The sequence below is a fragment of the Schistocerca piceifrons genome, chromosome 10 (genome assembly GCF_021461385.2).
Source record: "Schistocerca piceifrons isolate TAMUIC-IGC-003096 chromosome 10, iqSchPice1.1, whole genome shotgun sequence".
NCBI classification, from domain to species: Eukaryota; Metazoa; Arthropoda; class Insecta; order Orthoptera; family Acrididae; genus Schistocerca; species Schistocerca piceifrons.
Window position 1 is genome coordinate 8,312,577 of NC_060147.1, and position 13,684 is coordinate 8,326,260.

A 13,684-nucleotide genomic window follows, 5' to 3' on the forward strand; every position below is an offset into this window, starting at 1 on the left:
TTGCAATTACGAATGTGGACAATGTCAGCTGTATATTGGAATGACAGTGAAAATTTGCACCAGACTGGACTCAAACCCAGATTGCCCACTTATCACTAGTGGTCGCCTTACCTTTAGGCCACCCGAGCACAGCTGATGGCCGGACACGCGGTTGACGACGTACGGGAGTTTGAATCTGGCTGTCAGTCGTGCTCGGATAGCCTAATGATCGGGCGACCACGGACGATAAGTGGGAAAAATGGGTCTGAGTCCCGGTTCGGCTCAAATTTTCGTTATCGTCATACCATTATACAGTTGATGGTTGTCCTAATTTGTAACTGTGAGTACATCTCGTGTGTTTGTCTAAAAAAATTCCAACCTTTCTCAAACCGTAATCCTCCTGCCCATCCACCCAGTCATTCCCTGTAACGATACAGAAATCCCTCCCTTGTAAAGATAGCCTCACCATCCTTTCCTAAGTACATCTGCAGTGAATCTTAACACACTTCTATCTACAGCCAGAAAAACAAATCAAACCTTATCGTCCTTCCCCCGTACAGAGACTCCACCACAGTGGTGATGAATTGTAAAGACTGTGTGGCTGAGGGTCTCCCCCAACTTTCCTACACCTCTGCACACAAGTTTCACAACCACGATCTCATCCAGAAGTCTGACATGACCTCCAGCAACTTGTCGGGGCTTTAGATTTGTTCCGAAACCTGACACCTGTAACACCTACAACGCCTCTCGGTGTTAATAAACCAAAATAGTTCCCAAATTAGCTCCCGTGCCCTCGAATATAAATTCGGAAAATGTCCCAAGCCCATCCACAAGTAGTAATTTACGAAATAGAAATAAGAAGACAAATAAAGGGAAATCTATAGTAGAAAAATAATAGAAAAAGAAAAGAATTTAATCATAAATTTTGGAAGCATGGGAGGGGGAAAAACGATAGAAATGGTTAAATTATTAGTTATTCTTATATATGAGAAAATCAATATTATAGTCACAGAACGTAGGTCTTGAACACCAAAGATAGCGTTTACTAAAGTATAAATAGACATACAATGCAATTATGATACTCCAGTGTCTATCCTCTAGTCTGTTCGAAGTCAATTAGGACGTACAGCTTTAGGAAGCAACAATAGGAGCTTTATTAAACCGGGGCACAAGAATAAATCGCGACGAGATTGTTTTTTGGGAAGCATTAATTTCAGATCAGAATTAGAACTTTTGTCATATTAGAGGAACGGGGAGGTGATCAATAATCTCTATGACTTTAACGTCACATCGTGTGAAGATTTAAATATTTTACGGAATTAACTATTTTTGGACAGATTTGGACTTTGTATTGTGATAGTGGAAAAGCTTTACTTCATGCGACTAGTAGTCATAGTTTGTGACAGTTTGAATGCGATCATGTGAATGAACTGATTTATTAATAATTATTGTTTGATAAAATAACGTGTTAATTTGAAACTGACTATTCCTCTTGAACTTTACTTCGATTTAGGTTTATAAATAATTAGGTTACGTGATTTTCACGAAGACTTAACTGCAGACTAGTAACTGAAACAAGTGAACGAGAATCTATTGAAAACACTAGTATTAATTTACTTATGGTTTTTTCCTTTAACCTGGGAAGACAATACGTGTAGTGACTCACTGGGGATTAATTTAAGAACTAGGTGGGATAAAACAAAACCCCTCAATACCAGTCAATGTATAGATAAATTAACATTCCTACTTTCATGCAAGATACAGAAGTCGGAATAGAAAAAAGGGGTCGCTACACACCCGACTCTCCTCTCTCCGCACACAAGCTACCCCGTGCTCTCCCCCTCCCCTCTCCTCCTCTCCCCCTCCCCTCTCCTCCTCTCCCCCTCCCCTCTCCTCCTCTCCCCCCACACCTTCCCCTCCCCCTTCCGCCCTCCTCTCCCCCCACACCTTCCCCTCCCCCTTCCGCCCTCCCCCCTCTTCCCCTCCCCCTCTCCACTTCCCCTCCCCGTCTCTCCTTCCCCTCCACTTCCCCATCCCCTCTCCTTCCCCCCTCTCCCCCCACTCCCCCTCTCCCCCACTCCCCCTCTCCCCCCACTCCCCCTCTACCCATCTCCCCGCCTCCCACTCTCCCCCGCCTCCCACTCTCCCCCGTCTCCCACTCTCCCCCTCTCCCCCCACTCCCCCACTCCCCCCCTCCCCCCCACTTCCCCCTCTCCCCCCTCCACTTCCCCCTCTCCCTCCCCACTTCCCCCTCTCCCTGCCCTCCCCCTCCCCTCACGTCCTTCTCTCCCTGCTCTCCCCCTCCCCTCACCTCCCCCTCTCACTCTCCCTGCTATTAAAAGTGCGGCATTACAAAGATCGACTGCCACAAATGATGAATTTGCGTGAAGCACATTGGGTGTTTGGATATTCAAACAATTAGTGTTTCGGCATAATCCTACAGAGTAGGTAGAACAAATAGTATCTGCATTCAGTACATAATGAAAGTTTACACAGTCATTTTCTCATTTGTAAATTACATTTGGGTGTCATTTGTGTGTGATAAGATTGAATTACACCTCAAAAAAGACTGATTAAGATCTAACATCGTGTCACAGGCAGCGGCAGATTGTTGGCCGGTCGAGACTGCTGCTTACTGTTCTCCAATATCGCTGCTCCTGTGGATCGGGATCCCGTGACCGTGCGAATAGGGATGTGACGAGGCGGGGGGAGGGGGGGGGGGGTGCGCTCGCACTCTGCAGCACACGGGATTGTGCGGCCGCATCGCGTACCTCGAGTCTGGAACAGCCGGATTGCAGCGAAACACGTATCTGCCTGTGTAACGGGAAAGCGATCGGAGCACGGCAGCCGTCATCTAGGCTCATTTCAACGCGGCTGACGAGTCTGCCTTTTGGTGTACACATTACAATTGGGTGCACACTGGCCGATAGCCAGTCAGGACAATCGTGACAGGTGTCATTCGGTAATGAAATGTAGGATAGAGAGAGGAGGAAAAGACCCCAATATTTGCCAAAAGTGGACCAGACAGGGTGCCCGTCTGCCAACCACTTCTTTGGTCACCCAAATGTGGTGTGTAAAAACTTTACCTTTCACTGCTACAGACAACTTCTGTGTCGAGGTGACGGTTGTACCCAGCACGCAGGGCACGAGAATTAGAGGAGGGGTGCCGGAAGTGAAAATGTCGAGTAGGAAAAATTTAAGATTGATAATAAAAGGTGCTATTGGCACTGGTGGCTGTCGCACAGAACTTCGATTGTTCTTCCTTTAAAAGTAATTAAATGTGAGGGTGGTCACAGAGTTTTTACCGTGCCTGTTTTTTGTGGTAATTGTTAATATTTTGTCAAGATAACTGCCAAAGTGATTGTATTGTGGTATTTCATTCTGTTATCTTCTAAGATTGTAAATGGTCTTTTTCAGTGGTTACGTGTAGGGCAACTTCCATTGAATTGCCAGAGTACAGTTCACTTAACGAATTTTGTGATAGGGTTTGAAATGATTGACCTGAAAGTAATCTTTACTACACGTGTAGAATCTGTGTTAACTTCGTCCACTTTGAAGTGCGTCTGCACGACGACCGAACCCTCCAAATGGAAATCTTTAGTCACTGCACAGAATAAATTATTCTCTACTGTGCAGCACTGACCACTCCGTGTAGCTTGCCAACAACTGACTGTAGATTTAATTTAATCCGTTTCGGTTTGAGAACACTGCGTCTGTTTTTGTAAATTACGCCGTAGGAAATTCTGTGACCAGCCAAAAGTTTTCTTCAGATGATTTTATTGTACCGTTACTAGTTTCGGGCCCGAGCCTGCCGTCACGTGATAGCATCGACTTCTTTGTGAACTTTACATTTGTTTCTTAAAATATAATAAAGTTTTTGTGATGCGTAGTTTACAAAAGTTCTTACATTTGCATCCTAAAATGTAGCAATGTTCTTATTATCACTTAGTTTTGCTATATGCTCTATACATTACAGTTACTTTACGAAAAGACCTCCTTTATGTGTTGTAAGACAGGGGTTTGATTTTCTTTTACAATCCTTACCGATCGGTGCGGATGGCCGAGCACTGCATAAATATGTACCGAGTAGGACAGTTCACGAGTGGTGTACAGTCGCAATAAATAAACAGGAACTACTGCACAATAGGTGTAAAACAAAGTGTATGGCAATAGAGAAATGCCAGACAAAATGTGCTCAGCCTTCAAAAGCCTCCGACGACAACTGCATCAAAATCTTATCGAAATACATGTCTTGTAATCCAGAGTATGTCTGGTCTGACGTAAATTTGAACCGGAGTTAGTGTCAAGAAACTAGTGATGTGAGAATTGAAACTATGTGTAGTAAAGCAAAAACAGATAGGCTGAACTCTATTTTCAAATGTTCTGTTACAGAAAATGATCCGGGAGTGCTAGACTAGTTTAAATCTCACTCCACTGGAGTAATGAGTGATGTAGATATTAAGAGAATGATATACCAGGAAATTACTAAAACTGGAACGAGGCCCAAGTACCTGAAGCAATCCCTATCGGAGTCTGTATCGAGTTTGTCTCCGGGTCGACCCCTGTTTTTAACTGTGTGTACTCTAGATCCCCCTGACCAGAAACTGTGCACAGCAGTCGGAAGAAAGTGCAGGTGACACCCGTCCACAAGAATGGTAGGTGAAATGATCCACGAAACTAAAACCTGAATTCAAATGTAATGAGGAATCTCATAGAGAACGACCTCCCCAATGCCGGCCGCCACGAGTTCTGAAAATGTCAGTCGTGGGAAATCGGGCTCGAGCTTTTGTCAAATTATATCCTCAAAGCTGTCGATCGAGGGGTCCGGTACGTGCAGTATTTTCCGATTTCCGAAAAGCGTTTCACTTCACCACACTGACACCTTTTAAGGAAAATTCAGTCGTTCAGGATCTGTGAGCTTACCGCTGTGACAGAAGTGTTATCCAGTCTCTCGGTTTTGTGACCCGAGCGGGGAGATTCGTCAAATTACTGTTCGACTGTCGCGACCACCTGCGGTGCTGTGCCGCAGTGTCCGAATGCGAGTTAAGCGTATTTAAATGAAGTACTGGTAATATTCAGTCTCCAGTTTATTTCACCAAATATTAACATTGACAAATGTCAGGCTTTCACCACCTTCGAGCTCCTCTGTAGCGGTATATCCTACTACCACCTATATCTTGATGTGCACTGTATGAGCCGTGCTACAATTTGGTACAAATTATAAAAATTCAGTAACAAATCGGTACATAACTAAGTTAAAGTACAAATTGCTCTGTTGGAAGCGTGCTTTAGCCAATTGCCACACTCTCTCTCTCTCTCTCTCTCTCTCTCTCTCTCTCTCCGTGCAGCAGTGCGGCGTGCCAGTGGAAGCTTTCTAATTATCCCCACCGTTCAAATTATATTAGTTGTACATTTGCAGTATACGTACCAGTTTACTCGTATTGATAGACTGTTTCAAATGAGAGTGTTTGTGAAGACAGTAATACTAATATGTTTGAATAAAATGCAAATAAATGTAAATTTTAGTAACAGTGATCTAAATTACACAATGAAAACCTGCATTTAAATTATTTTATAGATGCGAGCAGGGTATATTCTAGCACTGTCTTCAAACAAGGTATCTGGCTGTACTATTTATTTGATTACTTTGTTTTGTATCAATTATCAATTAATTGCAAGTGTACATAATAAAATTGCAGTTGTGCCCAACTAAACAGTTTAACGATACCACAGGGGCGAGGGACGGGGCCGGTTGTAACGGTCGACTTAAATGTGTCGTTATTGTGTATGTCGTGTCACTGGCTCATTTGAGGCTTTTTCTTATCACATTATTTTGGGTCACACAGCCAAACAGTGTGACCGATTCGTTTGGCGCTTTAATACCTACTAGCTCCCATCGAGGTCTTCGGTGTGAGACATTTCGCGGCTCCGTAGTTTCTCGAGTTGAACAGCTGTCGGTCTTAACATCTTATTAGAACTTTCCCCCCCTTCTAACAGCCATGTACTGCAAGTCTCTAGAGGAACGGAAGGTTCCAAAGTATTGGAAAAGAGCACAGGTAGTCCCAGTCTTCAAGAAGGGTCATCGAGCAGATGCGCAAAACTATAGACCTACATCTCTGACATCGATCTGTTGTAGAATTTTAGAACATGTTTTTTGCTCGCATATCATGTAGTTTCTGGAAACGTAGAATCTACTCTGTTTCTGGAATCCGTGTTGATTCCTACAGTGATCGTGTGAGACCCAACTCGCTTTATTTGTTCCTGACACCCAGAAAATATTAGATACAGGCTCCCAGGTAGATGCCATTTTCCTCAACTTCCGGAAGGCGTTCGATACAGTTCTGCGCTGTCGCCTAAACAAAGTAAGATCCTACGGAATGTCAGACCAGCTGTGTGGTTGGCTTGAAGAGTTTTTAGCAAACAGAACACAGCATGTTGTTCTCAATGCAGAGACGTCTACAGACGTTAAAGTAACCTCTGGCATGGCACAGGGGAGTGTTATGGGACCATTGCTTTTCGCAATATATATAAATGACCTAGTAGATAGTGTCGGAAGTTCCATGCGGCTTTTTGTGGATTATGCTGTAGTATACAGAGAAGTTGCAGCATTAGAAAATTGTAGCGAAATGCAGGAAGATCTGCAGCGAATAGGCACTTGGTGCAGGGAGTGGCAACTGACCCTTAACATAGCCAAATGTAATGTATTGCGAATACATAGAAATAAGGATCCTGTATAGTATGATTATATGATAGCAGAACAAACACTGGTAGCAGTTACTTCTGTAAAATATCTGGGAGTATGCATGTGGAACGATTTGAAGTGGAATGATCATATAAAATTAATTGTTGGTAAGGCGGGTGCTAGGTTGAGATTCATTGGGAGAGTCCTTAGAAAATGTAGTCCATCAACAAAGGAGGTGGCTTACAAAACACTCATTTGACCTATACTTGAGTATTGCTCATCAGTGCGGGATCCGTATCAGGTCGGGTTGACAGAGGTAATAGAGAAGATCCAAAGAAGATCGGCGCATTTTGTCACAGGGTTATTTGGTAAGCGTGATAGCGTTACGGAAATGGAGATGTTTAGCAAACTCGAGTGGCAGACTCTGCAAGAGAGGCGCTCTGCATCGCGGTGTAGCTTGCTCGCCAGGTTTCGAGAGGGTGCGTTTCTGGATGAGGTATCGAATATATTGCTTCCCCCTTCTTATACCTCCCGAGGAGATCATGAATGTAAAATTAGAGAGATTCGAGTGCGCACGGAGGCTTTCCAGCAGTCGTTCTCCCCACGAACCGTACGCGACTGGAACAGGAGAGGTAATGACAGTGGCACGTAAAGTGCCTTCCGCCACACACCATTGGGTGGCTTGTGGAGTATAACTGTAGATGTAGATTAGTAGTTGTCTGTCTGATTAGATGCATTAAACAATGGAAAATCCAGGTTAGAATAATGAAAATATTACAAAAAGGATAGATCGATACCCTGTACCGTGAAATTGATCAGATACATTGTAACTTCTGTAGTTTTTATCATACAATTATCTTACATTGATCAGTTACATTATTTGCTGTACTTCTCTCTTAAAGATGACTCTTTGGAGCTGTGCAGACTGTACTTAGTGCAAATGGTTGCCGATATGGCGTTTTTAGCACAGCACTGTGGACCGCACGACTGTGCCACCTGTTGTGTACGTTTTACCAAAAGCGGGGCTGGAGTAGGTGGTTGTGGGGGGGATGCATGGGGCAGGTTTTGCAGTAGGGTTACAGGGGTAGGAACCGCTGGGTAGAGAAGGTAGTCTGGGAATATTGTAGGGTTTGACAACTAAACTGGCGGAGCGCATGAACGGACACAGACGAACTGTCTGGCTAGGAGATGTCTAATACCCAGTAGTAGAGCATGCCCTACAGTATAATTCTAGGGACCTAGGAACCTGCTACAACGTACGTGCCATTTGGCCTCTCCCACCCAACACCAGTCCCTCGGATCTGCGGAGATGGGAACTTGCACTCCGACACATCCTTTCATCCCGCCATCCCCCTGGACTGAACCTACGTTAACCGACCTCACTCCCATTTACTCTTCAGTCTTCTTCTCTTTCCCTTTCCTCTTTAGCAATTCACGCATCTTTTCAACCTACATAGTTGTATTTATCTTTATACTATGTACCTCTTTACTTCTATATGCAACCTCTTTGATTTGAAGCTGGCACAGTACCTACAGTAGAATATCTTTGGCTTCTCTTTGGCTTCCATGTGACAACCATGCCTCCATCCTTGCATCCTTGCTACCCTCCCTGTTTACCTTTCCCTGTTGCTTCATAACCTGGGTTGTGAGTGACTGAATCCACTTTCCCTTCTTCCCTTTCTTTCCCCTCTCTCCTCCCTGACGAAGAAACAAAGTTCTGAAAGCTAAGAATGTAATTTTTCTGTTCTGTTTTATGTGTATCTATCGGCTGTACTGAGCTGAGGTAAGTACTGGCCAGCCCCTCTATCTCTTTGTTAGTAGTTGATGTTGAACATTGTGGGCTTTGGTATTTGCTGCTGGTGTCTGAATGCAGGCTTTTATAGGGGTTTTGCACCAGAATGTAAATATCCATCCTGAACCTTAGACAGAGATTCATATTGTAGATGTTAATTTTACAATTCATTCTATATTTAATCTTCCTTTTAACTTCAGGTACCATTGGGGAATAAATTCTTTGGCACATAAGTTTAAGAAATCCCGAGATCATGAAGAAGCTGCTGTGAGATGTTTGGTTATCAGTTATTCATAATATCCTTAACTGCGAGCTTCTGTAGAATAAATACTCTTATTGGCTTCAGCTCCATTGTTACAGATGCTGCCTTAGTGCAGTAGCGAGTGAAAAAAATTGCTAGTCCGCCAGCAGTCGTGCCCGCACATGAACACAGTAAGAGATTTTTCGGTGCAGAGCTGGCAGCAGTGACGTATTTCAGTAAATGATCCACATGCTAGTACCACCTCAGTTTGTTATCCCCATAAATGCCTAGCAATTTCAATCATACAGATTAGTTTAGTGCGTGCCAATTCATCTCTACTTCTAGTACCTGTAAGTCATATTTATATATATTTGTGTGGCGCTGCATAACAAAAGTTGTCTGTTAGACTGCGAGTTAAGCTGTTTGCTGTGAACCGGTTGTTAGCCTGTTCTATTATTCTCCCATCTGTGACTGGTACAGATGAGATTGGGACCTCTGTCACTATACCTGCATCGCCAACAAACGTAAGTTTTTGAAGGTTCATTCAGTCTCTTCAGTAAATACACTACTGGCCATTAAAATTGCTACACCAAGAAGAAATGCAGATCATAAGCGGGTATTCATTCGACAAATATATTATACTAGAACTGACATGTGATTACATTTTCACGCAATTTGGGTGCATAGATCCTGAGAAATCAGTACCCAGAACAACCACCTCTGACCGTAATAACAGCCTTGATACGCCTGGGCATTGAGGCAAACAGAGCTTGGATGGTGTGTATAGGTACAGCTGCCCATACAGCTTCAACACGATACCACAGTTCATCAAGGGTAGTGACTGGCGTTTTGTGATGAGCCAGTTGTTCGGCCACCATTGACCAGACGTTTTCAATTGGTGACAGATCTAGAGAATGTGCTGGCCAGGGCAGCAATCAAACATTTTGTGTATCCAGAAAGGCCCGTACAGGACGTGCAATATGCGGTCGTGCATTATTCTGCTGAAATGTAGGGTTTCGCAGGGATCGAATGAAGGGTCGAGCCACGGATCGTAACACATCTGAAATGTAACGTCCACTGTTCAAAGTGCCGTCAATGCAAACAAGTGGAGACCGAGACGTGTAACCAATGGCACCCCATACCATTACACCGGGTGATACGCCAGTATGGCGATGACGAATACACGCTTCCAATGTGCGTTCACCGCGATGTTGCCAAACGCGGATGCGACCGTCATGATGCTGTAAACAGAACCTGGATACATCCGAAAAAATGACGTTTTGCCATTCGTGCACCCAGGTTTGTCGCTGAGTACACCATCGCAGGCGCTCCTGTCTGTGATGCAGCATCAAGGGTAACCGCAGCCACGGTCTCCGAGCTGATAGTCCGTGCTGCTGCAAACGTCGTCGAATTGTTCGTGCAGATGGTTGTTGTCTTGCAAACGTCCCCATCTGTTGACTCAGGGATCGAGAAGTGGCTGCACGATCCGTTACAGCCATACAGATAAGATGCCTATCATCTCGACTGCTAGTGATATGAGGCCGTTGGGATCCAGCATGGCATTTCGTATTACCCTCCTGAACCCACCGATTCAATATTCTGCTAACATTCATTGGATCTCGACCAACGTGAGCAGCAGTGTCGCGATATGATAAACTGCAATCGCGATAGGCTACGATCCAACCTTTATCAAAGCCGCAAACATGATGGTACGCCATCTTCAACTTTTATAGTCCTGTCTTCCTCAGTTGCGTGTAATATTACGGTATTTTAATAATTTTTACTTATGGACTGTCTGACAGCAACTGAATAAAACACAATTTTAGTGCCATACGCGTTTCGCCTTTATTTTCTGCAAGGCATCATCAGTGGCCTGGAATATGTACATATGTTAGCTATTTTATTTACATTTTTGTCATTGTGCCTATAGGTTATAAACAGTTCTGGTGGTTGGTATTTCCTATTAAGTAGTAATGTTTTGAACTGTACTTACAGGTTGCGTGGACAATTTCCTACATATTACGCTCCTGTTGCATTTTTGGTGTTGTTCTTCTTCTTCTTATGAACGCCAATTTGTGGTTTTTTTCCCCATTCCACAACACTATGCACTGAACGCTTGTTTTAAAGCAATGTTTTGGTTTCTGTTGCCGACTGTCAAATGTTTTTGCCAAAGATCGAATGTTATTGCCAGACTTATGAGTGTAACTGTTGAAGTATCTGTGGTCTGTTCGTGTATATGTGTGTGTGTGTGTGTGTGTGTGTCCAGATGATGTGGGGAAGAGTTTTCTTTATTATTATTATTATTATTATTATTTGTTTTATGTTATCATTTCCTTTGTTAAGTGTAGTAGGGAGCCTGTGCTGATGGTTGTTTGTTCATTTATCACATGTTTGCTTTCTGCTATTGCTTTCTGGATGTGGAAGTTTTCTTGCATTTGTATAAGATGTTTGTCATGGTTGCTTATTCTCATTATTTTCATTTCTTGTTCCATGTTTGTAGGATGATGGTTGTAGTGTTTTAAATGCTCTGCAAATGTGGAATGGTTTGTTTCATACTTCCAACATCTGATATGTTCTTTGTATCTTGTTTGAAAATTCCTGCATGTCATGCCTATGCATACTGCATCACAACTTTGACATTCAAGTTTATATATTCCTGATTGTTGGAATTTGTCTCTCTTGGTAAATGGCTGGCTTAGGTGTGATTGAAGGGTTTGCCCAGGCTTATATGCTATTTTGAAGCCCTGTCTCTTTAGGATGTTTGCAACTCTGTGTGTTAGTTTGTGTGTGTAGGTCATGGTGTACCATCTGGTTCTTTTCTGTGTGGTGTTGTCATTGTGTGTGTTTGTTAAGTGTGTTTGTAAGTTTTCAGCTTGTGAGTTCTTTTGTATTGTGGAACTTCCCTTGGATGATCAAATTTTTTAATTTCCCGAGTATAACTTTACTATGTACACAACCAAAAACCTAGACGAGGTCCCAGAAAGAGACTACGACGTCAGTTTTCGAGTTCACATTTTCTCGAATAGCAGCCCTCGTAGGAGCTGAGAACTTTTCCCACACTGGTTCGGCGGTCTGCTGCTGTTTGTAATGGTACTTTGACTAACGTGCCTCCGCGAATACAAAGATATGATTTACAATTGCGCATGCAGAAGAGCGCTACGCCAGCGACCGATTTTTATAAATAATTGTGATCTCTCTCTCTCTCTCTCTCTTTTTTTTGCGTAGGTGTTTGTTTTTAACAACTAATTAATTACTCTCTTGTCTTCATACGTTCAAGATGTGTATTTTTTGGTGCTGTGTTAAACAATGAGGAAATTAAAATTATATTACGAAACGAAGTTATTTCAGTAGTGATTTGCAATGGTTATCGCCAAATTTATAAATTAATCCTGACAGTGACAACTTCAAGAAATTTTCATCGGCCTTATCCGTAACTTATTCCATCAAATTTCAAAACCCAATCAGATTTTCTATTTTGTATTTTCACGGCAGAACCCCGAGAAAAGGAAGCACTATACATTGACACAGTTACTCTGTCTTAACGTTTGGGAAGGTAGCGAGTGAGTCGGACGGAATTTGTCACACAGGTGCCCCCGCGATTCCACCCGCACTGTCCACTGCTCCGCAGCCGCAGCTGCAGCTGCCGCCGGAGCCGTCGGAGCTGCGAGACCTGCTAGCAGGCATGTCCGTGGCGGAGCTGGAGGAGCTCCGCCGGGACGGGCCAGTCGCTGACGACCGCCTCGCAGAGCTGGTTTCCGACCTGCCGCCGCTTCGCAGGATGGAGCAGCAGCGCAACCAACTCGTCGCTGGGATTGTCGCTCTCGCAGGTTGGAAAATCACTGTGCCTCTCCAGTTTTCTGCACTCTCTACTCTAAACTGATACATTGTAAATTATTTTATTTAATATTCAGTGTACTCCTGAAGACATTCTCGGCTCGACTGTAGAATTGGGACAGAGCCGGTCGATGTACTTTTCTTTACGGTACACGGGTCGACAGAGAGTATCCTTCGAGTAGCGGGGATAGGACAGCTTTAGATAATTGATGAGAGGCCACAAAAATGGTCGTGTAACTCGATCACCAAATTTGAAATAGTTACCCGTCTTTGCGGAGTATTCCCAGTCGACCTCTATAGCCGAGCAGTTAGTACGTCTTAATTCCTGTGCAGAAGTCCTGGGTTCGATGCCCAGTACAGTTAGGGATTTTTTTCCTCAGTAGGAAAAGTGATACATGCTGCCCCTGGTCTCCTAAGCATATTGAGAAGGTTCGGAAAGCCGATAGTGACTGGGAGTTCGGTTCGCCTTGTCTTTTGCATCCACTGATGCCACCGATGGAGGGAGTCGTGGAGCCCTGTCGGTATTGTGTGGTCTCCTTCTTTGAATGAAGTTTGTGGTAAGCAACCAATATATAGCGTAGACTAAGATCTATGTTTGCTTGATAGGTGATAGTTTTCATATAGGATGGAAATCTGCTTGATTGAAAAACATTGGAAAACTTACATTGTCCTAAATAGATTAAGCAAATTTGTATCTAAAGGAGTAGTAGTGCAGTGTAAAACTGAGAGCGATATACAGTGTCCTCATAACAGTAAAATTTATCATTATCATCAGTATTATCAGTAGAGGTCACATTTTATTGAATTAATGAATGTGACTCACTGATAAATGAAGTTGGTGATGACAGTGTCCTATGAGGTGTGTCCAAAAAGTAAGGTGACTTTTTTATTTTTATGAAAATATGTTTATTTATCCATCAATATTCATGTTGTCCCCTTCAAAGTAATCCCCCTCAGATACAATACACTTGTGCTAACGCTTCTTCCAATCCTCGAAGTACTTCTCATAAGCACTTTTTGGTACAGCCTCGAGTACTTCCAGTGATGCAGTTTTTATTTCATCGGTCGTTGAAAATCTTCGTACTTTCATAAATCTCTTCAGTTTTGGGAACAGGAAGAAGTCACAAGGGGGGCCAAATCCGGAGGGTATAGTGGC

At 43.4% G+C, this 13,684-nt stretch overlaps 1 protein-coding gene across 1 annotated transcript in view; it reads left to right on the top strand.

The window, feature by feature from the left end:
* LOC124719104 (vacuolar protein sorting-associated protein 37A) overlaps positions 1-13,684 on the top strand; it is a 70,151-nt gene that overhangs the window by 21,614 nt on the left and 34,853 nt on the right. The window contains exon 4 of the mRNA XM_047244797.1: positions 12,282-12,521. Coding sequence (XP_047100753.1) covers positions 12,282-12,521 — 240 coding nt within the window. The remainder of the gene's footprint in view (positions 1-12,281; positions 12,522-13,684) is intronic.